General features: G+C 36.8%; 7 protein-coding genes across 8 annotated transcripts; all 7 read right to left on the bottom strand.

Moving 5' to 3' along the window:
* Positions 1-1,330: 1,330 nt before the first annotated feature.
* Positions 1,331-3,519, bottom strand: LOC106396764. Its single transcript, XM_013837241.3, has 2 exons — positions 3,263-3,519; positions 1,331-3,089 (listed from the first exon to the last, which is right to left on the bottom strand). Exons 1-2 carry the CDS (start codon positions 3,354-3,356, stop codon positions 1,567-1,569), a joined length of 1,617 nt encoding a protein of 538 aa, XP_013692695.1. The 5' UTR covers positions 3,357-3,519; the 3' UTR covers positions 1,331-1,566.
* A 618-nt stretch (positions 3,520-4,137) lies between these two features.
* Positions 4,138-6,404, bottom strand: LOC106394405. Its single transcript, XM_013834977.3, has 7 exons — positions 6,201-6,404; positions 5,830-5,916; positions 5,521-5,748; positions 5,269-5,430; positions 5,135-5,188; positions 4,760-4,906; positions 4,138-4,646 (listed from the first exon to the last, which is right to left on the bottom strand). The coding sequence occupies exons 1-7, from the start codon at positions 6,351-6,353 to the stop codon at positions 4,269-4,271; spliced, it is 1,209 nt and encodes a 402-aa protein (XP_013690431.1). The 5' UTR covers positions 6,354-6,404; the 3' UTR covers positions 4,138-4,268.
* A 982-nt stretch (positions 6,405-7,386) lies between these two features.
* Positions 7,387-9,621, bottom strand: LOC106392492. Its single transcript, XM_048780420.1, has 7 exons — positions 9,335-9,621; positions 9,181-9,267; positions 8,828-9,091; positions 8,588-8,752; positions 8,463-8,516; positions 8,220-8,366; positions 7,387-8,018 (listed from the first exon to the last, which is right to left on the bottom strand). The coding sequence occupies exons 1-7, from the start codon at positions 9,497-9,499 to the stop codon at positions 7,638-7,640; spliced, it is 1,263 nt and encodes a 420-aa protein (XP_048636377.1). The 5' UTR covers positions 9,500-9,621; the 3' UTR covers positions 7,387-7,637.
* A 3,004-nt stretch (positions 9,622-12,625) lies between these two features.
* On the bottom strand, positions 12,626-14,635 carry LOC106396886 (pre-mRNA-splicing factor CWC25 homolog). The gene is made up of 3 exons (XM_013837389.3): positions 14,318-14,635; positions 13,720-14,029; positions 12,626-13,610 (listed from the first exon to the last, which is right to left on the bottom strand). The coding sequence occupies exons 1-3, from the start codon at positions 14,503-14,505 to the stop codon at positions 12,765-12,767; spliced, it is 1,344 nt and encodes a 447-aa protein (XP_013692843.1). The 5' UTR covers positions 14,506-14,635; the 3' UTR covers positions 12,626-12,764.
* Positions 14,636-14,957: 322 nt separating this feature from the next.
* Positions 14,958-17,085, bottom strand: LOC106394817 (protein ENDOSPERM DEFECTIVE 1). Its single transcript, XM_013835370.3, has 6 exons — positions 16,076-17,085; positions 15,787-15,906; positions 15,596-15,712; positions 15,412-15,501; positions 15,209-15,316; positions 14,958-15,124 (listed from the first exon to the last, which is right to left on the bottom strand). Exons 1-6 carry the CDS (start codon positions 16,889-16,891, stop codon positions 15,050-15,052), a joined length of 1,326 nt encoding a protein of 441 aa, XP_013690824.1. The 5' UTR covers positions 16,892-17,085; the 3' UTR covers positions 14,958-15,049.
* Positions 17,086-17,360: 275 nt separating this feature from the next.
* On the bottom strand, positions 17,361-20,341 carry LOC106396491 (methylenetetrahydrofolate reductase 2-like). 2 transcript variants are annotated; one of them, XM_013836891.3, is made up of 10 exons: positions 20,219-20,341; positions 19,618-20,128; positions 19,469-19,551; positions 19,205-19,378; positions 18,821-18,994; positions 18,649-18,749; positions 18,455-18,566; positions 18,281-18,361; positions 18,022-18,199; positions 17,361-17,931 (listed from the first exon to the last, which is right to left on the bottom strand). In XM_013836891.3, the coding sequence occupies exons 2-10, from the start codon at positions 20,078-20,080 to the stop codon at positions 17,510-17,512; spliced, it is 1,788 nt and encodes a 595-aa protein (XP_013692345.1). In that variant the 5' UTR covers positions 20,081-20,128; positions 20,219-20,341; the 3' UTR covers positions 17,361-17,509. The 2 variants fall into 2 exon arrangements, with proteins under 2 accessions (XP_013692345.1, XP_013692344.1); XM_013836890.3 differs by lacking the exon at positions 20,219-20,341 and having other exon boundaries at positions 19,618-20,182.
* Positions 20,342-20,540: 199 nt separating this feature from the next.
* On the bottom strand, positions 20,541-23,268 carry LOC106390993 (histone-lysine N-methyltransferase ASHH3). Its single transcript, XM_013831562.3, has 13 exons — positions 23,009-23,268; positions 22,772-22,904; positions 22,573-22,690; positions 22,389-22,488; positions 22,230-22,308; positions 21,946-22,117; positions 21,787-21,867; positions 21,528-21,672; positions 21,385-21,421; positions 21,223-21,313; positions 21,071-21,119; positions 20,886-20,975; positions 20,541-20,792 (listed from the first exon to the last, which is right to left on the bottom strand). The coding sequence occupies exons 1-12, from the start codon at positions 23,024-23,026 to the stop codon at positions 20,901-20,903; spliced, it is 1,098 nt and encodes a 365-aa protein (XP_013687016.1). The 5' UTR covers positions 23,027-23,268; the 3' UTR covers positions 20,541-20,792; positions 20,886-20,900.
* Positions 23,269-23,318: the final 50 nt, after the last annotated feature.

Below are 23,318 nucleotides of genomic sequence, written 5' to 3'. Positions count from 1 at the left end.
ATACGTTTTAAGTCATTCTATAATTTTATGTATAAAATAGAATATTATTATAGATAACCACCTGAGATTAATTTGGTTACGATTAACACCGTTAATGAAGATTGACTCGAGACTTTAACATCAACACAACTCCTCATGATCTAAATATCATCAAAGCAAGTAAGCAACCACGTTTCTCTAGTTATACAGAAGTTTTTAATTTGTACTTCCATGTGCATATATGGTCATAGCTAGACTCATTAATGCATCCGTATATATAAATGTGTATGAATAGATTTTATATATTAATAATTTAAAACTGTTGTATAATTTATATGTATGCAAAGTATGTGACCACTATCCTACCAAAAAAAAAAAAGTATGTGACCACTAAACTACCAAGTAAAATTAAAGAAGATATTGATTCAAGAGACAATGTGTGGAATATCCCCAATTAAGGTTCAAATTTGTTGAATGCCCATAATTATGGATAACCCAAAAAGGAGTAACTTTTTGACACTGTGTGGACGAAAATGCCCTTATGCTTTGTCGAAAACAAGTAACTCTAGATCTATCAGCTAAATATTTACATAGCAGGTAACAATCTACATACCAACTAACATATCCGCTAATAATTTCAGTATCATCTAACAATCTATGTATCAAACAAATGTATCGACTAACAAATCATACATCATTTTTAATGAAATTATTAACAATTAATTAGTTATCTATTAAATAGCTTCAAATCTATTTGTAACAGCTAACACTTTATGTATCGATTAAGAATCCATTAAAATCTAAATAATAGCAGGTAAGTAATAAAATACCTGCTAACATATATATTATCTAAAAATTGATTGTGATTCGAAATTGGAAACATTGGAATTAGGGTGAGATAATAAGATTAACATTATGGGTGTCAAAAAAATCTGAATAAAAAAATAAAGATTTGTGTTGAATTAAAAGATGATTTGAAGAATTTGTACGAGAGATAAAGAAATTAGAACACATAAAAGGGAGAAGAGAGAGAGATAGAGATACGGATATTATAGTCACTAAAAATATTTAAAAAAAAACAAGATTATATGGCAAATTACATAGGTTTCTGGGTGCATCTACACCAATTACTCTTGATTCAATGAGTTAAATCATATCACTGGTCATGGTGTCTAATAAGTTATACCTACTATTGCATTTGGTATAATTCCCATTTGGCGCCTCCCATATATACACTCGATTATTTTTGTGCATAATAAGTATTTACAAAATAAAAAATATCATAATTATTTACTAAACTATTGAATTTTCATTTATTGGATTTTTTTTTAAAAATACAGTAGAATCAAAAAATTCAAACCAAAAATTAAATATCTGAAAACTAAAAACTAGAACCAAAATCCGGTACAACAGAAGGGATTCAATACAAAACCAGTAAACATGGTAAATTTAGATGAACAAAGGATATAAAATCACCACACAGAGTTTAAACAACTGTCTTACGAAATATTCTCTGACGTTATCATACCAAGCAGATATTCACAAAACCAAACTTTAAAACGAAAAAGAAACAACAACAGATGTGATTCAATCTTCATCACCTAACCAGTTCCGCTTCAACTTCGGACCCGTAGGTCCTTCCTCTCCAAAAACCTCATTAGGCAATCCATTAACCGCACTCCTGAACACACTCTTTAGACTCTCTCCAACAACAATCTTCTCCACACCTTTAATCTCATCTTCACGACCATAATCAATCTTTGGTCCCCAATGTCTCATATAGTTCAACCACGCAGGCTCCTCCACTTCTTTCAAATACTCAGCACAAACAACCCTAAACCTAACCGCAGTATCAAACACCTTTTCACTCTTTCCTGTATCGTTCCTGATCCCTACATCGTCTCTGCCTTGCAACACAAGTCCTGGTTTAGAATACATTGCATGTCCGTTCAAAGAAGCGTAAGCCACCGGTTTGTTTCCACCACTTTGAAACTCGATCTCCGGAGGATCGATCCAGCTTCCTTTGCTATGTTGTGATAAGTACATCCTCAGTAACTTGCCGCTGAAGTTACTTATCCGGAGAGTGAAATGTTCCCAATCTCCAATGTGTTCGCCTATTCTCCCCAACGGGATTGTGGCGAGCTTGAGCTTGGCTCGTGAAGGGCCATTGAACGGATAAAATATCCAGACAGCTATATCTGTTAAGGTTCCACCAAAGACAGGTTTTATGTGAAGATACACTTCCATGCTTTGTAAATCTCCTGCTTGGACTCGTTTTCTTGCATCAGAAGCAACCGGTAGGTCTAACCAGTAAAGACCGTCGTTGGCTTCGCCTTGAGGAAGATTTGAGCCGTTTGGTTCGACTGGAACAGGGTTTGATTCCTCACCTTTCTTGTAAAGCAAGGCACCGTTGCTGAAAAACCAGTTGACAGACGATGGAAGATACTTCTCATCTTTGTGGAAGTGGATCAAAGGAGCGTAAGTTTTAAACAGAGCATCGATCTGGACCTTGCTTGGCATGCAAGAAAAGTTGAACTTGTTGTTTTTCAGACAAGCTAGGGCTGGATTTGAAGTGAACGTACCAACACATACACTAGAGGCTTGTGTTCCTCTGTTAACAGGCTTAGAACTCGAAACCCCAAACCCATTAGATTCCCATATGAGAGCGTCTGGCTCTGATTGATCCGTTAGGTCAGACCGGACACAACGGATCTTGTCTAAAGGAGGTTTCTCAGCCGTGGTGGTCACAATTAGACCCACTGCACTGTAACCATCAGGAGGCACAGGCTGCCAGAAGTATCCAGTTTGGTCCTTATTGTTCTCTACCTTTGTAGATTTGCCGCTCCAAAGAAGAAGATAATCTACCGGAGGTCTTAAAGAGTCGCCGGAGATGTCTTTTCCGACAAGTGTCCATCCAAAAAGCTTGTGGTTATTGGGTTGAGCGTAGAAACCGAGAAGTGAGAAGCCTTCAGGTAGTGAAGACGGCTCTAAGAAAGTGGCTCCAAGATTATCTTGCCCTCCTTCGTATACAGTCCATACTTTGTTAAACTTTGTTACTTGGAAAACTTCAAGACCTCCCAAATCTATTATCCCCTTTGCAAATCCCTCTCCTGTAAATTCACATTAAAATCTTATAAAACATTAAAAAAAATACATGTAAATTTTTATGTAAAGCTATATTTTGTTCTATGTATTTTTCGAATATTTTTGGCCCTTTAAAAAAAAGTAACATAGACAAAACATAGCTAAATAAAGGATGAACATTAAAAATCAAAGCATGAACCTGAAGGCCAAGATGGCAATGGAGAAGGAAGATCGAAGGTGGAATCAATCGGCAAAGATGGTGATGAACTTTGAGCAGAGGAAATGTTACCCATTCTGATTATTCAAAAATCCAAAAATCGTAGAGAAATAATGACTTTGTAATTGATGTTGTGTTGTCGTGGTATAGACAGGCTTAAAGAGAAGTGGGGACAGAATCAATGTTGTTGGTCGAGTTAGATCAACCACATATACAAAAACTTCAAAGATTAGGTCTTATCTGGAGAGAAACAGCACATGTCAGGTTTTTATTGTGAAACGAAAAGTCATCGCAAATCAATGTTAGGTTCTGTAGCCTTTGATTTGATCATCATGGTTTCCAACATACTTGACGAAAGTTTCGCACGTCTTAACTCATAACTCTTATCTATTATATTTTTTTTTGATTTCTTGAGAACTTTTTTTTGAATAAGAAAGAGAGGATATCATCATGACAAAATAGTTTGTATACATATATAATAAAAAAATATATGTACATACAAATGTTAAGTTTAAAAAAACATTTTAGTATTGCTTATAAAAGTATTATTGCGTTGTATTTCATCGGCTTAGTGATATTAGTATTAATGAGTCAGTTTAGTTATAAAAAACAGAACAATGAAACCAGTGATTCTTCAACAGGTCAGAGAATAACTAACGTACATGGTTTAATATGAACGTATATAACTTATTAAAACGTGCATTTTATAACACTTTCTTGAATATCATCTAAAACAGCTGTGCTTCTAGTTAATTTTCAATAAATGCGCCTTTATTCTGCTCGTATTATTTCAAAGCTGTAACCAGATTGATATCAATTGATATATATGAATGAGATCATCTCTCATGACGTGGAAGTTTTTCTTCAATGACTTGTTTTTATCTTTATTATCATAAGCACACTCACATACACACACCAGCAAATTAACATAATCTTATTTAAATATAGAAATGTGAAATCCACAAAAGCTTTTGAACACATATGTAAATCAAGGACACTTAACGTTACGACCTGGACCACCATAGAAGAAATGAATCCCCCAAGAAGTCCCAGCATTTCCTGTCTTCACATTGTAACAGTTGTGTTTATCAGCAAAGTAGTAAAGACTCTTTGGTTCTCTCAGAGTATTAGTTCCATCAACTATCTTAAGGTTCCTGACATAGCTTGCTTTCTTGTAACCTTCATCTGCAAAATGCCCACTTCCCATGTCCGTGCTCGTGTGTTTCCCACCAGTCTTTAAGTTAACGATTTCACCTCCCCATTCAACTCTCGTAGCTCCATTTCCTAGCGAAGTGAACAACTTGCCAGGCCAGTAACCTATGATGTCTTTGCCAACCCTTAGCCACCAGTTTCCTGTTTTTCGGTCCTAGTGATTGCAATTAACCATTTTAGCTTACATAGAGAGGCAATTTGGGGAAAAAGATATATATCTTGCGACTCAAGAATCTCATGAAAAATAAAAAAAAACTATGCTATTACCTTCCATATAAGTATAGAGATGTCGTACTGAGTTCCACCGTAGCGTGACACGATGTTGTAAGCTCCACCTACTGAATATCGATTACTTGTCTGAACAAAACCTGAGCAGAGAAGGTTGTAGCACCCGGTTCTTCGATATCCATCACGCTATTTATGAAAAGATGATTTCACAATGATTAGAGTCTAGTGTATTTATAGATACGACTAATTTTGCAAAATAAAATATAACGAATGTCCTGATCTAAGAATTTAGAGAGAGAAATTATAGAATTTAAGTGATTTTTCGGTTCTATTCAGGAAAACATTTAAATTTATAGATTAACGTCTAATATATAACGGTAAATAAGCATAAATCATTTGGAAAAGAGAACTTACCGTCCAGTAAACAAAGAATCTAGGTCTGTTATCATCATATAGTTCTGGATAAACCTATAAATTAAGGAGAAAAATATATAATAAGTTACGTATTTGCATAAGAACAAAGAAAGGTCGTGGAGAAGGGAGCAAACCTGCCAACCGGCTTCAATGGTGTTAAGACTAGAGCCAGATCCAGAAACAATCCAAGTCTGAGCCAAGCTAAACTCGTCGGGAACTTGGACATATGGTTTCCACAAATTTATAACAACTTCTGTCCCATAAAACTTTCCGTTCCTCGCACCCATTATCGCGTACTAAATCCAACTCCACAGAAATTAATGGATAGTGTAAGTTATAAGAAAGTAACAACGGCAACACATAGATGTGTGGACATGTAGACGTACCTGATGACCTTTTGTTGGATCAAAGGTTGTAGTTCGTGGGATGCTATGATGAGGCTTTCTCCCAAATCTCTTCATGGATTTAGGTCTTAAGAGATCTTCTTTCTTTGTTCTTCTGATGGGAACAGTGTTATCAGGACACTCTCCAGCCTTGTGCCAAACCTGATTTATAGTCTTTGTCTCTTCGTTGATGTACGTTGAATCACTTTCAGGGATGAAACTCGGTCTCATCTACGTGCATAAACTTTTTATTGCAAGTGATTCAAAATTATTGTGTTTTAACAATATAAAGACTGAAAAATGAAACCAAACCTGCATGGTATGGTGTTTAAGTAAAGGATGATCAAAAGCCGGCTGGTTGGTAATAGGAACACAATCTATTACATCTCCATCTTCACTCTGTAAGGAAAATTTTGATTAAAGCGAATAATAATTCATTGTTACGTAAGAAATTCATGAAATTTGTAGGGCAAATGATTTGGAAAATAAAAATAATAATTATTATGACAGAAATAGTAGATAAGGAGAAAATCTTGAAAATAGCATTAATTAAAGAGTAAAATGATAAAAAAAAATATTAATTTTTATTAATTAATGTTAGGAATTTTTCTGTGTGCTATTTCTGAAGCAAAAAAATTGTGTTGATGTTATTTTAAAATATTTCTCTAATTTGTATAAGATACCTTAATGGATTTAACAGCAGGCTTGTTGAGTCGCTTCAAATGTCTAAGGATTTTAACTTCCTGGTGATGGGAAAACTCATGTCCATCAACTCGAATAGCTATTGTCGCTGCTATCACCATCAGAGCCACCGTGAAACTAGCCATTCTCATCATGGTTATATATACAGTTCTTAGTGAAACTTTTAGCAAGAACTCATTGGCTTTTATAGGAGGAGATCGCGCTTATTTTTCATAACTATTATTCTTTTCTTGACAGGAGCTTCTAATATTTTTTCAAAAAAAATCAGACCTTGTCAACTCCAGCCAGATAATATATTTTTGTTGATAGTATCAACTATCAACTCGACCTATATTAATACCTCAATTTTTTTCGTTCTAAAATATTAGGTTACTGCTTCTTATGTTTTCAAAATCGTGCAATGATGTTTTTCTTACCAACCTCACATGTTTTTACCAGACACATTATTCGTTAATCACTGGTTCTGACTTCTGATTACATTCATAGCTTTTGGTTAAGCCAAGTCATTTTTACGAATGTATAAAATGACATTTGACCAAACGATATATAATTACTCTAAATAAAAATTATCATTTGTTAGTCTGTCATGAACCATTCCGCGTGAGGTCAGAGCTTTTACGTCAGTTCATTATTAAATCGATGCCTTAATTTATAATACGATTAGTACATTCTTTTACTGAACTTTCCTTTGGCACCATTGAATATTATGTTGAACAATTATAATTCTCTTACTATCCTGAATTGATTTTATACTTTCCAACTGAGAATTCGTCAATGCGATCCACCAAGTCAACTCTCTTGTGGTTTCTAGGCCCACATTTTTGTTGACTTTATCAGAGGCTATCACAATTCACAAAATAGATCTGTAATCCCCATAGATAAAATGATAAACTATAGTATAAAAATCGGTGTTCTTGATCAAGAAGTCAAGGACTATAACATAGTTACAATGCAATGGAAAAGCCACCACCAATGGAACTAAATGTACGTTACAATTAAATTAAGATCATGGTCATTTGAATTAGTGACACCTACATATTATGATAAAATATACATTTATTTAGTATGATAGATTAATGAAGTCTGACCAATAATTCTGATGGAAATTGTTACCTGGCTGAATTAATGGGAAGATCCAAAAGTGTCATCTCTATTTTTTGTTATACATAAACAAAGCAATTATAAATACATGATCATAAAGATTTCAGTATACACATGGGACCATGTTCTTTAAAGAAGTGGATCTTCTCTTCACTCCATAGAAACAGAGAAACACTCTGAAACAAGACATAAACAAACCCTAATCCACTCTGGTGAATCTGAAAACAATATATGTAAGAATGTGTATATAATATATGTTTTATACAAATTAATGATTAATTTAGAATGATGTGCACTGCAAGTAAGTAGACAGATCCTCAAGGGCAATTAGGGTTTCGACCAGGACCACCATAGTAGAAATGACTTCCCCAAGAACCTCCATTGCCACTCTTCACATTGTAACAGTTCTCTTCATCAGTAAACACTTGAAGATTTTCAGGGTTTCTCAACTTATTAGATCCATCAACTACTTGAACGTTCTTGAAGTAACTCGCTTTTCCCCAACCTTCCTCTGCGAACCGACCACTTCCCATCTGAGTGGTAGTGTGTTGTCCTGCCTCGGACTGCGAGTTCACCACTTCACCTCCCCATTCAATCATTGATGCACTTTCTGATAAGTAAGAGAAGAGTGAAGCTGGCCAGTATCCCATTATGTACTTTTCTCCAAATTGTAACCACCAATGTCCTTCTTTTGGGTCCTGAGAAAGAAAAAAACAAAGCTAAACTAAACGAACAGAACATAACAAAAACCATGTACTCATTAGGACATATTAAAAGTAGTTATTTTAGCATATATTAAAAGTAGGTTTTTTAATAGAAAATGTATATATTATTATTTAAGTTATGCTTTCAAAAGATTTGAAGTTGGAAACGAGTAAGATTCTTGATGTTTGGTTTACCTTCCAGATAAGAATGGTAATGTCATATTGAGAGTTTCCATAGCTAGATAAAGGAGAGATTGATCCACCCATTGCAATCTCCCTATTGATTTGAACAAATCCTGAGCACAGAAGATTGTAACAGCCTGTTCCTTGGTAGGCATCACTCTGTTTTTCTCACAAGGGGAGACAAAATATTGATTCTTCAATAAACAAAAACACACATAGAAATAAACTAAAACACATAAAGAGATAGAAACTCACAGTCCAATAGGTGAAGAGCCTAGTGTGGTTATCACCATACAATTGTGGACTCACCTGAAAACACACAAATCTTTGAGTCAGAAACACAAAATCTAACTTCTATTACAAGAAACCGAAAGGCTTACCTGCCAGCCAGCTTCAATACTATTAAGATCAGAGTTGAAGTTACCACCCAAAACCCAAATCTGAGCCAAGCTAAACTCATTAGGCATCTCCACATCTGGATTCCATACATTAATCTTGGCTTTAGCGCCGTAGAAAACACCATCTTCGACATACATTATCGCGTGCTACATCAAATCCAAAAGAGTTAGAATTAAAAGACTCAAACGGTAATGCAAATGCATGACAAGAAAAAACATTACCTGATGACCATTTTGTGGAAGGACACCAGTTGTGTCGTAAGATTTGAGCTTAGGGATGCTTTTCTGACTCTTCATACCGAAACTCTCGACAGAACTGGCTCGGTAAAGATCTTGTTTTGTCGTTCTTCTGATGGAAACTGTGTTCTCAGGGCATTTCCCATTCACATGCCAGAGCTGAGTTATATCATTAGGCTGCTGATTCTTGGTTCTTGATGAAACTTTACTCTCGCTAAAGACACTCTCCGGGTTGAAACTTGGACTCATCTATAAAAGCCCATTAACAATGTAAGAAACACTCAAGAACAAGAATCACAGAGAGTAGAGACAAAACGGAAGAAGAAGAGTTTGTGAACCTGGACAGTGTGGTTAATAAGCAGAGGATGAGCTAAAGCTGGTTGGTCGGTGATTGGGACACAGTCGATTACATCTCCATCTGGGCTCTGTTCCAAACCATAAATTATTGCGGAAACTCAGCTAAAAATGGAAACTTTCTGTGAAATTATTTACCTTTATGGATTTGAGAGGTGGCTTGTTGAGTCGTTTCAAGTGGGTACTGATTTTAAGATCGGAAACCTCCTTCTCGCCGGAGACGAATGAAGAACAGAGAGTAACAACCACCACCGTCATTACCAGAGCAAGCAAGAAGCTAACCCTTTTGCAATTAGCTGCCATGGTTAAAGAAACTCAAGAAAAGGTTTAAGCTTTTTTTTATTACAGAAAGAGAATAAGAAGAAGAGAAGATGAGAGGTTCTTTGGATTGTGCGTTTAGTTCTTCTTGGAACCAATAAACACTTCGGTAATAAAAGGACGATTCTTTTGAAATAAAGACAAGTGTAAATTTGGATTCTATTGTGTAAGATTTGATTGGTTGCTTTCTTCTCTGTCTCTCTGTTAAATTTGTTTTTTGTCAGAATCTTTTTCTGGAATAATTCGAATGTTAGATATGTTATCTTGTTTTACTGCCAGCTTTATAGAAAAAGGAAATCTTACTGAAACTGAACATTCCACTCTTTTGACTCTCATTAATGTGTGTATTGGGATTTCAAAATCTTTATTTGAAGAAATGATTATAAATCTCTCTTTATTAGGTTTATTACAGTAGTGACAAGAAAAAAGTTGGATTAGTAAATCAAAACTTAGATAACATAAGATCATATCATTGGAGGGATGAAAGACAAGTCTCTACATTGTTCCTTTTGTTTTTTTTTTCATTGCCTAATGATGATGTCTATTAAGATTTAACATAAATCAAATAATTAGCATCTTAGAATGATAATTACTAATTTTACATAAAACATTTTGTATTACTATAATAAATTTTACTCCTCATTTTCTAGTCCACAACCTTATATATATATATATATATATATATATATATATATATATATATATATATGTATATACACACTTCTGCAGACCTTAGACATACACTAAAACGGTATTACCAAAAACAAAAAACAAAAGAAAAACATATATCATCCATAATATTTGAAATGAGTGAGTCAACTATTCCATCAATGATCCACTACAATACGTTCACTATTTAAGATTAAAAAAATACTTATATATGTTTATGAAGATTGAAAATAAAGGGCGGTGTTGATTGGGTGGGGGTAAGAGCACCACAATGTGAAAAAACAGTGTAAAGTCAAAAAAAAAGAAGCCACTAAAAAACTAATTTGTCGGTTAATATTATTAGTAGGGAGACAAAATGACAATAGATCAACCCAAATCCTAATCTCAAGCTCCACACATTTCCTTTTCTATTCCGTTACATCTTCATTTTTCACTTTTGTATTTCTCTTCTTTTTATTTAAAGCCGACTCATGTCCTATGCCATTAAATTCTTATTGGCCAAAACACTTGTTTGTCTATTTTGCCTGTGAAATCGTACAATTATAAATTTCTCGTCAGAATATTCTATCAAGTTTATTACAATATTAAGATTTTTGTGCACCACTACAGTAGATATTTCAGGAATCATCATTGTACAAATTAGGCAACACGTGAAAGTTGAAACCTTCTTGCAAGCTTTTATCCTGAATGGCTTAATCTTATGAGAGAAGAAAAAAAATAGCGAGGTTTAAAAAAATCTTACACGGCAAACATGTTTCCATAACAACCCAACTCACTTTTGTCTTTTTAAATTTCATCAGTTGTTTGTTATCTTACCATACACAATTCAATCAGGGCCGTCTAACAGCACGTGCAAGTGGAGCGGTCGAACAGAGTCCGAGTAAAAACATAAAAAAAAATTAAGAATTTTTGTGAATAAATATATAAGTTATGATATAAAACTTTTAACTTTTAGATATAGCACTAAATTTAGAGCTTATAATTTCAAAAAACGTCAAATATATATAAATAAAGCTATATATTTTTAAAAATTTACTCCATCACATCGTTAAATATATAATTAATATTTTTTTTTGAACAGGGTCCATAAATAATTCGAGACGGCCCTGAATTCAATACATGTGAACTTCTGGATTTATAATACACCAACGACCTTAATGTCGGATTTCATATGGCAAAACTTCAATTGTATAATCTCTGAACCAAAATCTTCTTCTTAGTTGAAAGGTTGACAAAAAATAGCACAAAGAAACCAAATATATTTAAAAGACAAAAAAAAGTGGCTTTCATCTTCCATAAAAGGTGCCAAAGTGGAATCTTGGAGTATCGTGCTTAACTACACATGTCACGGCCTCACGGATATGGATCACTCTTACCACATTTTCAACCTCCCACCAGCTATTATTATTTATCACACACTAATAAAGTGGACTGGACCGCCCTCAAATCAGGCTACGTTATGGGTCTTTAGACTGTTATAATGCCTAGACTAGAAATTGCTCAACATATCCTACTAGAATCGGAAACATACAAAACGAGAATTCGTTTTTTTTTTTTAACTTATAACTAGATTTTGGTCCGTAGTTTTAATGTAATTGTAATATGATTATCGATTTCAAAATAAAAATGAGTTTTTTCTACCATATATCTAAACATAATATTTTTAAAATGGCTTAACGTAGCTATCGGTAATCCGCGTTTTAATATTGTACTTATTTTGTTTATAAATTTCAATTTAAAAAAATAAAAAAGATTTTGACTCGTTCTTTCAACGCATCAATTTATTTTATGGTTGACAAATTATGATAATTATAATTTTATAATTTTTTTCTATTTTGAAAATGTTTGTCTATAATCTATGTTTAAAATCATATACATAAAATATTCTAATTATTTTTAGGTGAGATAAAACTTTGGATCATTAAGAATTTTTTTAATATGTGATATATTTCATTTTTTCTTCTAGTTTAAAGTTAGATAAGAAACCATTTATCAGAAATGTGTTTACTGTTTTATTAGAATTGTAAAAATACTTCAATTTTTGATTTAAGTGTAGAAACTGAACACTTATTTTGGAATGTGTATAAGAAATTAATCGCATAATCTATAGTATCATATATATAATTTCAAAATTGTTTTCATATAATAGAATTGATATGTGTATGTGTTGCTCTTTTGTTTGGATTTAATTAATTGAGATTGCACAGAAAAGTATTATATATAACTAAGTTTTGCTATAATCATATCTAAAGCCCAGCAAACCAGCAAGTCTGTAAAAATATAATCTACGTACTATCACACCTACAAAAAAAAGTGTATTCAATCCAAATTATGTGTAATATTAGGCAATTTAAAATTTACTGAAATATTGACATTTGGTTATTATTTATTAAGGAACATTCTTTGTTCAAATCTTCCAAATATATATTCAAGAAAATGTAAACAATTAAATTTTCTTAATATTTAATATATTTTGAATGGCACACTTGTGGAATGTAAAGAAAAGACCGTTGTTTTAATAGTATTGATTTGTTACATTTCCAAAATAAAAAACTTGTACTGGAATATGATATTTGTTCATTCAGCGGCGAAAAGCATTGCCTTCAGCCTCAGTTCCACGCTGTGAATAAAAGCTTCTGCGACGCACACTTTCTTCAATGGTCGAGCTTCCACCTTTCTCAACTCCATACACACTTTTATTAGCCTCGTCCAAGAAGCTTTTGCCCAAAGAGTTTTTGTTCTTGCTAGCTTCCACTGCATCACTTTCATCAGCTTTCTTCAATCTTCTCCATCTCTGCTCCTCGTGCACCTCTGCGTCCATTTGCATTTGCTTGAATCTAGCAGCTCTCTCTTCCTCTGACAGTTTAGAGCCACCCTTCCGGCGTCTATTCTGGAATCCATTGTCTTCCCTCGAGGGGGGCTTGACATTGTCTAAATCCTCTGTTTTCCTTTTTCTGTCATCTTCACCACAACTCTTGAGATTTTCCCTTTCTAAACGGCTGCTGTAAGGAGAGTGGTTCCTATACCTCTCACTGGGTCGATCTTCTCTACGACTTTCTCTTCTCTTTGATTCATCATCCAACTCTGACCTCCGTCTCTCATAGTGCTTATCTTGACTATCTCTTCTTTTGGACTCATCATCCAACTCTGACCTCCGTCTCTCGTAGTGCTTATCGTGACTCTCTCTTCTTCTGGACTCATCCTCTAAGTCAGACCTTCGTCTCTCAGAGTGCTTATCACGACTTTCCCTATCGTAGTGTTTGTCATGATCCCCTGATGCTCTGTGATGACGTGATTTTCTTCCAGTCTCTTCACCAGAACCTTCTTCCGAACCAGAATGGTGTCTGGATGAAGAATGCTTACGATGCTTACGCTTTTTCTTGCGCTCCTTTGCATCACCATCTTTACCCTTTCCCTTCTCCTCCACCTATAAACAAGAAAGTTATCCAACAGGTCAGTAGGTAAACGAGGCAACAACACAAACAACATCCAATACAATTTAAATTCAAAAACCCTGCAAGTAAAGTAAAGCTTACAGATTTTCGAATAAGAGCCATCTTCACAGGGTTGTTCTTGATTCTGGCAAGAGCTTCTTGCTCGCGCTGCCTGATGAGAAGCAGAGGGTCAGAGTGAAGCTTCCTCCAAGAATCATTAGCAGAGGGAGTCTTATCCTCAAACAACGCACCAGGAGCTGAAGGATCTGGCTTCTCACCAGCATTATTACCAGCTTCCGCAGCATTAGCTAAAGGCTGCTCTTCTTTCTGAAACGACACACCAGAACCACTCGCACTCCCTTTCCCGACAGCTAATCCTGAATCATACAGAAACTCCAACCTCTCTTGTCTCCTGTAAGAACATACAAAAAAAAATACGATTTTTAGAATGACCCACAACTTCAAATCACTGATTATATCACAATCACTAAAATTTAATCCAACCCATAAGATACAATCTCTAAACCCTCTAACCCTAATTCCGAAATTAGATCTAACCCAAATCGATTTGGATCACCGATTCGATCACAATTACTAATAAAATCAACAACCAAATCATAAGATACAATCTATAATCCCTAACCCTAATTTCGAAATTAGATCCAGCTCAAATCGATTGGGATCGATGAAAGAGACTTACGGGATGAGACCGGCTTGTTCCTGGAGAGCGCGAAACTCAGAACGCTCCTTCTCCTGGATGATCTGTAGACGGAGCTCCTCGAGTTTTTTCTGCTCGGCCTCTTGTTTCTGCTCAGCCTTCCACACGTTCTCGATGTTACGGAGACTCCCCGTATGCCATCCCTTCTTGTTCAAAAATTTCATCCCCATGATTGCTCCTCCTTCTCTTCTCTTCCTATCGCTTCAAAAGATTTCGTCTTTCGTTTCAAATCGAAATCTCGCCGGTGGTTGTAATGAATTGCTCCGCCTCCGCCGACTCAATAATGAAGAATGTGAGATTAAATCGGAGCCGTTCCTTTTTAATACGCGTCGTGATATCTCATCGGTAGAGTTTAAGCCTCGTCTTAGTTAATGGGCCTGTTCTGGGCCTCTTGCGATACTTTTACAAAATTAATTAATTGGTTCCGGCTTAGCTTGGTTACGTCCAATACTCATTTCTCCTATTCTATAAAATTAAAGTGGGTAAAGGTTAAGTTGGTTACTAGAGAATCATTTCTTCTACAGAACTAATTAATTGGATCCGGCTTAGCTTGGTTAAGTCCAATCAATACTCGAGAGTCGCTGCTTCTACAGAATTTAAATCAATTTGGATCCGGTTTAGCTTGGTCAAAAGCAGTTCCATTACTTATTTATTAATATGGTTACAATATAATGATCAGAACATATAATCCCCATGTAAAACAAAACTTTTTCTCTATTTTTGAAGTTCACACTTCTTGTGCTGTTGTTGTTGTTGAATAAGCTGACTCCTAAGATAACATTCTTCAATCTGCATAAGAAGAAGACACTTATTAGACTTCAGCAACTGAAAAGAACAAAGGGTTATGTAAGATTCTATGTTTCAGGTTTATACATGAGCTGAATGCGTCTTCAGTAGTGTAACTCCACAATCTTGTACTGATGCCTTCTCGATGCTGCTTACTCTTGCTAGTTCAGACATCAAAGTCTCCATCTCTTGTGTCTGCAAAATGCATCAACACATGTTAATCCACATTCGAATTGTATTCATGTTCATGTTATAAGGTAGAGCCAAACACATAGTAGTTTGCTGCTAACCTTAGGCAAAAGATGTCCAATGTTTTGCACAATGCCTTCAACAGACTTTGAAGCGCCAGTAAGTACTTCTGCTAACTCTTTAGTATCAACCTGGTTTTGAGAAGCAAAAGTTGAAGTGGGTTAGTACAAGTTATGGAAAATAAGGAACAAGTTTATTATCATAGTTGATCCGAACATTATAGACCTTGATATCAGCATCGAGAGGGAGCCGCAGTGAAGCATTGCGTAAAGCTTCAGATGTTTCTGATAATGAAGTTGAGTATTCATCTTCAATTGTTGTCCACTGTTCCAAATAAGGAATCTGCATAGAGTTCAAAGAGATTAGTCAACAATTCTCAATGAGTAAAAAAGATAAAGTCTAATAAGCGAACTTACTTGAGACTCCACTATCTCCTTAACAGCTTTCACTCTCAACAATCTCTCCAGTTCTATTCGTTTCTCCTTTACAGAGTCGGAGAGCTCTGACATTTTCAAACCAAGGGAGTGAAACATCATCTGCAAGAAAAAAGAACTCAGCGTCAAAGACAAGAACACACACTCACTTCTGAAACTGATTTTAATCTCAAATTCATACTGTAACTATAACCAATAGACTTGTCCAATAATCATCAAGATATAATTAGCTAAAGTATCAATCTTTTTGATTCTCAGAGTAGAAACTGACCTCAGCTTGTGCCTTCTGAGCTTGCGTTTTGACCTCAGCGTTCGCATTAGCGAATCTCCACTGCAAGTATCGGTTATGGAGAAGTTTCAGAGAGTGCGCATCAGCTTGTTGCCCTGAAACCTTCTTCAGCTTCTTCGCATCGGCCTGAGCCTTCGAGTTTGGTGCCACAGGAGGCAAAGCCCTTGCGTCTCGAAACGACGACGGATCATCGCAAGAAGCACTCAGCGATCGCCGGAGAGGAGACGCGGTTTGATTGTTGTTGGCCTTCTTCGCGTGGCTCCGCAACAGATCCGAGGCGCTGGATTTGTCTTCTTCACCGTCAGTGGAGGAGACCGATAGCCGGAGAAGCCTAGCCGCGGCGGAGGAGGTAAGCAGACGCTGCTGGTTCAGTCTAGATCTAGACGGAGGCGGCAACGTCGGAGTGTCGAGACGGTGTTGGCCGTTCTCCTTCAACGGCTTGGGCCGATTACTACTCTGCTGCTGGTTCTTCCCTCCGTCGTGGTGGAGAGGAAACGGCGAGTCTAGGCTACGCGCCGTCTCGGAAGGGCGGTGGTTCTCGTCGCCTTCCGCTAGCTTCAACTGCCGTCTCGACTTCTGAACGGAAACCGATCGGTGATTGTGGTGATGATGATGATGATGTCTGGGACTCGATAGGTGGAGATCTCCGGCGGAGGAGGAGGAAGATGAAGAGACCGGAGACATGAATCTCGAGCTGACTTCTCTCACTCTCGGACGCCGTGTAGACGGCGGAGGAGGAGCCGCCGGTGCGATTGCTGCGGGTGTCGATGGGTGATCTCGGCCGGTTCTCGCCTCCATTTACAATCGAATCACAAAAAAATCAAATCGGATTGAATCAAATTTCGTAACCCTAGAACGAAGAGGAAGAAGAAGAAAGGGGGAAAAACGAAGACAGGTGGATTCAAAAAAAAAAAAGTAATAAGAGAAGAAAGTAGCCGTTAAGGGTAACGCTCACAAAGCACACACAACGTTTCTCCTGGTCCGTGAAAGTTGAGAGGATAGGTTTTGTAATTGATTAGTGGTGGTTACTTTAATTAATTTATCATCATATGACGCCTGGTTAATGTTGCTGGGCCTCTTAATAAGTGGGCCCAATAAGGAGCGTCGGGTTATACGAGAGAGGTTACTAATGTAAATATTAAAGTTTATTGGGGTTTTGTGCAATTTCCTTATCATTGACTCTTAGTCAAATCAAAGAGATGACTTCATTGTAGCTAAGAAGTTAGAACAATGGAAGCTTCTTTCAGGCAACTTTGTGTCACGTAGGTAATGAAACGGATCCTTTCTTTATAAATAAAACTTTAATGGCAAATCAATATGATAAAGATGATAACATGACAATCATAATCCCAATATTTTAAGAGACGTTACAAAAGGAAAATCATGAAAGCCGTAGGAAACAGATGTTGTTGTTTCTCAAAGATCAACAAAGACACTGAATATGTCACCGTTGATGTAGTCATTCTCAACCAAACTCACCAAATAGTAGCTGTTCTTGACCTCCTCGAGCAAGTTTCTTGAAGGGTCAGCAGCTTCAGGGTACAAGTTAGCCCAGCTTCTTGACCAAGTCTCAAACGCTTCATCTTTCCACACTTTGAAGCTAGCCGGATCCACAATGGTTGGTTGAATGATCTCCTTAGCCGGGAAAACACCCCAAGTAACAGCGTTCACATCGGATTGTGCAGTGTTTGATACCCAGTTGTCTCCTTTGTTGACGGCTATGTAAGTTATAGATGGCAAAGCTTTGCATTTCTCAACGATTGCATCTAACTTCTCCTTTGAGCAGAAGAACTCTAGGTAAGCCTTTTGGTATACATACCCACCAGGACCTCCCCATCCTGCAAAACCACACAGAAGTGAAAAGGACATTGATGAGTCTTTGAGTTAGTTGCACTAGCAATGAGATTGGGAACTTATTGAGAGCTCACCAACAGTTGAGGAATCAGATCTCTCTGCGTTGACTGATGGTTGGCTATTGATGGTCAAGCAGCCTTTGGAGTTGAGTTTCACCAGCTGCTCGTTTATGATCTTTGTCTCTGGTTGGAGTCCGTCCAGTTCAGACCATGGACTGCTTTTTAAGTTTCCAAGGCACAGCTCCCTGAATCTCTGTTACGTGAGAGAGTTATATTGTAAGTGTTAGTTTTTTTTTTTTTGAGGTGGGAGTGAAGGAAAAGATTGTTGATGTACCTCCTGAATATCTTCAACGCTTTTCAATGGGACAACCCATTCTTGTTGAAGCTTCTTGTCACGTGCTCGTGGACGCGAGAACTAACAACAACAAAAGCCTTTTTAGTTCACAAGAAGATGTTACCGTTAACAATCTTCAACAACTACATAATATGCAATGAAACACTATAGTACCTGATGATCAGTGAGTGCACCATATGAGGCACTGCGTGAATCACCCCACCTGCCTTGTGGGAAGTCTTCCCAGCCCTTGGTTCTAGAAATGTAGCTCTTCGGACGGTTTGCCCTTCAAAAAGATTTATATTCTCTATCGATTAAGATCTGTGGATAGGCATAACCAGAACATGAGAGAACCTAAGTGTGGTTACCAGAAAATGGGGCGCACATCTTCCTTAGTACGGAAAACATTTGCTGGGCGTCTCCATGGTAAAGAACGAGAGATTTTAGACTCATCAATCATACCAAGATTCTGCAACATCACCACAGTAGTTAGGATACTCCAGTAATAGCACAACAGGTGAGTAGAAAATGAGGACCAACCATCAATATTGCAAGAGCTGATTTCTCCATGTTCAATGTGTAGAGATGAAGAGACTTGGTTCCATGAGCCAAGATCTTTCTGCACATCTCTGTTCCAAGGTGGATACCATAGGCTTTCACAGCTTCTTCATTATCCTGGATAGGCTCCAAGGCAGCCATAACCTCAGCTGGTATCTATATTATGAACCAGAACATTAAAATCTACTCATACATATGTTAATGAAGATAATATGTGACTACCACAGCTGATCAAAACAATAGTATAAACTTTAATCTAGCTGATCAAAACTAAGGAACCTATATTTATGAGCAATTAGCAATATTATCAACTTCAAGGTTATTCATTTGCATGAGTTGATGTTACAGTAAGAGCACAAAACATACCTTGGTCTTACAGAAACCAGTCATACGCAAGAACCCCTTGTAGTTATTAATAGGCATGATTCCAGGAACAATGGGACACTTAATCCCAATTTGCCGACAGTCATTCACAAACTTGAGGAAAACATCAGTATCATAAAAGAGCTGAGTAACAATCAGATCAGCTCCAGCATCAACCTGTAACAAAAAAAAAAAGATCCAAACTCAAAAAAAAAACAACCTTTACGAAGATTAATGAAACAGTAATTAAAACAAAGAAGACAAGACCTTTCTCTTCAAGTACTCAAGATCACTCTGGTAAGCTTCATCAGACGCAAGCCCATTCTCACCAATAACATCAGGATGAGCCTCTGCATTTCAAAACCGCTCAGAACATAATCACACACCGACAAGAGAGTGAGAGAGAGCAACCATACCAGGATAACCAGCAACAGTGATCCCAAAGTAATCACCATACTTCCCCCTAACATGATTCACAAGATCCAACGCACAACCAAACCCTCCTTCAACCTTAACAAACTTATCATGACCATGAGGAGGATCACCTCTAAGCGCAAGCACGTTCTGAATCCCATTAGCTCTAATCGTCTCAAGCGCGTGGTCAATCTTCTCCACAGGCATGTTAGTACAAGTGAGATGCATCATGCTCTCCACGCAGACAACGTTCTGCATCCTGGAAGCTATGTCGAGGGTGAGATCAGCAGTAGATCCGCCAGCTCCCCAAGTGATGTCGCAGAAAGTGGGGCCGTAGGCGACCATACGGTCCATACGCTCGAAGAGGTTGTCGACTCCATCTTCGGTTTTGGGAGGGAAGAACTCGAAGGAGAAGGCTGTTTTGCCTTCGTCGGCTAGGGACTGGATCTTGTCTATCACCTTCATGATCTTCTTCCTGCTTGTTTGGACAAGTTATACTTCTTCTTGTGCTCACTGCTTTATAGTAACAGAGATCCCAAGAAGTTAGGTATCATTCACTGACTATTAATATTAACTTTTAATCATACGAGATGAGTTTATTACCAACTACGAAGTAGAAGTGTCGCTGTCTTTCGCCAACCCCTGCTTTAAAGTTGGTGTAGTAGCAGAACCACTCACTTCGCCACCTACCACGCAAAGCAAGTCGTCAGGTTTTAATCTCAAAAAACCAAACTGATTGGATTTTTCAAACCGTCTTATAAGGCTTCTGTCGGCGCCGACACAGTAGCACTTGCTGCACGTGCTAACTATTAGCGGTCTGTTACTTCATTAGTTGTTGAACCTCACAGACTTTCTCATTAATTGTATACAGTTTGAGCTGTTACAAACAAGCTCATGGCAAATTTTGAAGAAGTTTGACAAAACATTAGAAGGTAAAGCAGTCTTTGATTACAACAAGAGTACATGCAATAATGTCATACATATACCTCACAAAGTTCTCGCAAGACTAGTTCATCATCATCTTGAGATGCTGATGAAAAATAAGGGATGTAGAAGAAATTACAAATATGGTTTATGTATAATCTTACGAACATTACAGTATGACACAGGTCAAGTTAGATGCAACAAACAAGGCCACTGCACCAATAGCTTTCTCAACTTTTTTCTCCAAAGAAATCTGCAGAGAAGAACTAATTTAATACTCCATGCTGCTGGTAATTCTAATGTTATGTTAATAGAGAAAAATCAACCAAAAGAGATTTTAAATCACCTTCAAAAAACGTTATTAGTCAGATAGAATCTCCCAATCTTCTTCTTTGGACATGTCGATAAACTCAGTAGCACCATCCTCAAACATCACCTAGACCCAAGTTATTAAAAAGGTTAACAGAGGTCTTAAATTAAAAATGCGTTTGCTAAAGGTGAGAACAAGTATTCGCTTTGATGGAAACATACCGAGTGCTTTCTTGTAACCGCATCAAAGTTTCTAATGATGCAAAAACACCTGCAAAAAAAAAAAATCAGTAATTCATTAGAAAAAAATACATAGCATGAGTCAGTAAAAAGTTAAAAACTAATCTGAAAGTCAAAAGCAAGTGTAAGTATACCTATCACTCCTGGTGCGAGATAACCTGAGCACCACACCAATGCAGTTATGAGGACATGGCTGCCCTTGCTCAAGCTTGTTCCATGGCTTTCCTGGAGAAACAAACATACTAAGCTACTCTAGCAAATAGAGCTGAAACAAACAAAAAAATATCAATACTAACCTTCATCATGTTCATGTATAGCGCCATTTTGATGCACCTACCCAAAAAAAAAGTAATAAAAATTAAGTCTCTAGACCTCATAACACACAAAATCTCAGTGTGAGTTAAGCTATTCAATGGCAAAGACAGAATCTATATAATACCTCAGGCAGTGTCTGTGTTACTTCGGATACCACTACTTTAAGAGCTTCATCCGAGGGTAATTTAGGTTTTGGTTTCACCCCAAGCTTCCTTCTGCAACCTGTGGCTCCACAGTGGCAGTCTTGATCTGCACCAAACTGAACAAACCTGCTCTAGTCTCATTAGTATCACAAGCTCACAACTCAACAAGTTATACAAACTTGAAAATTATGAAATTAACTTCATTCATTCAACTAGTGGAAACATAAGCTATGATCTTACTGATAGTCATAAGTCAGATGCTCTCCCTTCTTTATGTCACATGTTGCAAAAATGCCGATTCTTATCTCGCCATCAATTATCCTAATAGCAAGCAAAAGAACAACCAAGTTATGACTTTGCTCAAACATACATAAGCAATGATGGTGACAAGAAACAAACCATTTCTGCATCTGCGTATTGGGGCAGCAACTATGATTGATGTATCTCGACTTGTTTCCCTTATGAGTGGCATCAATCACCATATCTCTGTTTATCTCACACAGATAGAAATTCGTCTCTCCACGGTGTTTCATCTTCCAAAGCCTCTCTTCACAAGTCTTATCATCTATAACTATATCATCAAGCCAAAAGATTTGAAGAAAGAGAAGTCAGTTTCAACAAAACAGGTTGCAATAAATTCATCAGAGAGGCAAAAACATCAAAGATGTCATCACAACATTTACCTTCTCCTACATATTCAATGATAAACTCTCCTTGTTGAATCTCTTCTTCTGCTACAATCCCTGATCCGCATTTATCAGTCTACAAGAAACAAATGATATTAACAAACCAACAACAAAAACAAGCCTTTAAAATCCTAAGGAAACTATCTATACATTTACCTGAATCAACTTCAACTTCTTGACATACCGGTGCTGGAACGGCTTATTGTTACACTCAGTCCCACACTTGCAACTAGAAGAACAGCTTGAGAATAGCATCCTAACACACAAAGATTGAATATACATAAAAAAATGGTGTAAATGCTCTTTACATAGTTCAAGAAAGTTACTGAAGCATACATACCCACAATGGCAGTTACTACCACACACAGATGAAGAAGAAGAGTCAGGGGACAAGGAACAAGAACAGAATATTCCATCATCCTCAACCCTCTTCTTGATTTTCTTCGTCAAGTATGTATCTTTATAACTAGCTTAAGGCTACAAACAGTGAACCCACCAACCAAAATTGAATTTTAAGGATTTTAAAAAAAAAAGGATACTGCGCTTGATGAAGATGTAAGGAGTTGGTTTCCCTTTGTTCAACCAATCAGGCAACTCGAACTCCTCTTCTGCTTCTCCAATCTGCTTCAGCAACTTGTTGAACACTTGTCCTATGTTGTTCCTGTCGGAAATCTGAAAAAAAACAAAAAAAAAACATCTCCAAAATTTCAGACATTTATGAAAATAGACAATTAAGATTACATGAAGAAAGGAGATTCTTTTCAAAACCAACCAACCTTCTTCGAGGCAGGCATGTCCAGAGATTTCGAGTAAAGCCAAGATTTGAGCTTGAATCGAACAACCAGGAGAAAAGATTACGATGAAAGATTCGAAATTTCGAAACTCTGACTTAAGTTATAACTGTGGTGGTTGTTGAAGAGGAAGTAACGATGGCGGATCTGAGAGAGTAAAGATTAGAAGAAGAAGACGAACAAAGGAGGAAGAGAATGAGCGGCAGTTTTTTTTTTTTTATTTACTACCAACTTTGATGATTGCGTATCTTCTGAGAATGGTAAAAACTGTAAATTTCAGTAATTGAGAAACAAG

Source organism: Brassica napus, chromosome A5 (assembly GCF_020379485.1).
Source record: "Brassica napus cultivar Da-Ae chromosome A5, Da-Ae, whole genome shotgun sequence".
Classification (NCBI taxonomy): Eukaryota; Viridiplantae; Streptophyta; class Magnoliopsida; order Brassicales; family Brassicaceae; genus Brassica; species Brassica napus.
Note: the sequence above shows the minus strand (reverse complement) of the source record. Positions and strands in the feature narration are given on the sequence as shown.

Excerpts from the sequence above, each read along its gene's own strand:
- LOC106394405 (XM_013834977.3), bottom strand. The coding sequence starts at position 6,353 with ATGATGAGAATGGCTAGTTTCACGGTGGCTCTGATGGTGATAGCAGCG. Across the intron at positions 5,189-5,268 it reads CCATTGAAGCCGGTTGGCAG|GTTTATCCAGAACTATATGA; the intron begins GTTTGCTCCCTT and ends CTTAATTTATAG. Across the intron at positions 4,907-5,134 it reads GATTCTTTGTTTACTGGACG|CGTGATGGATATCGAAGAAC; the intron begins GTAAGTTCTCTT and ends TTTCATAAATAG.
- LOC106394817 (XM_013835370.3), bottom strand. The coding sequence starts at position 16,891 with ATGGAGGCGAGAACCGGCCGAGATCACCCATCGACACCCGCAGCAATC. Across the intron at positions 15,907-16,075 it reads CTCAGAAGGCACAAGCTGAG|ATGATGTTTCACTCCCTTGG; the intron begins GTCAGTTTCTAC and ends TTTTTCTTGCAG. Across the intron at positions 15,317-15,411 it reads TTGGACATCTTTTGCCTAAG|ACACAAGAGATGGAGACTTT; the intron begins GTTAGCAGCAAA and ends TGCATTTTGCAG.
- LOC106396491 (XM_013836891.3), bottom strand. The coding sequence starts at position 20,080 with ATGAAGGTGATAGACAAGATCCAGTCCCTAGCCGACGAAGGCAAAACA. Across the intron at positions 19,552-19,617 it reads CACTGTTGCTGGTTATCCTG|AGGCTCATCCTGATGTTATT; the intron begins GTATGGTTGCTC and ends TTTGAAATGCAG. Across the intron at positions 18,200-18,280 it reads GCGTTGAAGATATTCAGGAG|AGATTCAGGGAGCTGTGCCT; the intron begins GTACATCAACAA and ends CTCACGTAACAG.
- LOC106396886 (XM_013837389.3), bottom strand. The coding sequence starts at position 14,505 with ATGGGGATGAAATTTTTGAACAAGAAGGGATGGCATACGGGGAGTCTC. Across the intron at positions 14,030-14,317 it reads GAACAAGCCGGTCTCATCCC|GAGACAAGAGAGGTTGGAGT; the intron begins GTAAGTCTCTTT and ends ATGTTCTTACAG. Across the intron at positions 13,611-13,719 it reads TGGCTCTTATTCGAAAATCT|GTGGAGGAGAAGGGAAAGGG; the intron begins GTAAGCTTTACT and ends TCTTGTTTATAG.
- LOC106396764 (XM_013837241.3), bottom strand. The coding sequence starts at position 3,356 with ATGGGTAACATTTCCTCTGCTCAAAGTTCATCACCATCTTTGCCGATT. Across the intron at positions 3,090-3,262 it reads ATTGCCATCTTGGCCTTCAG|GAGAGGGATTTGCAAAGGGG; the intron begins GTTCATGCTTTG and ends GTGAATTTACAG.
- LOC106390993 (XM_013831562.3), bottom strand. Across the intron at positions 22,309-22,388 it reads AGAAGTTGAAGTTGATTCAG|ACTGATAAATGCGGATCAGG; the intron begins GTAAATGTATAG and ends TGTTTCTTGTAG. Across the intron at positions 22,118-22,229 it reads CATTGAATATGTAGGAGAAG|TTATAGATGATAAGACTTGT; the intron begins GTAAATGTTGTG and ends TTGATGATATAG.
- LOC106392492 (XM_048780420.1), bottom strand. The coding sequence starts at position 9,499 with ATGGCAGCTAATTGCAAAAGGGTTAGCTTCTTGCTTGCTCTGGTAATG. Across the intron at positions 8,517-8,587 it reads GTATTGAAGCTGGCTGGCAG|GTGAGTCCACAATTGTATGG; the intron begins GTAAGCCTTTCG and ends GTGTGTTTTCAG. Across the intron at positions 8,019-8,219 it reads TTACCATTCTTATCTGGAAG|GACCCAAAAGAAGGACATTG; the intron begins GTAAACCAAACA and ends TTTCTTTCTCAG.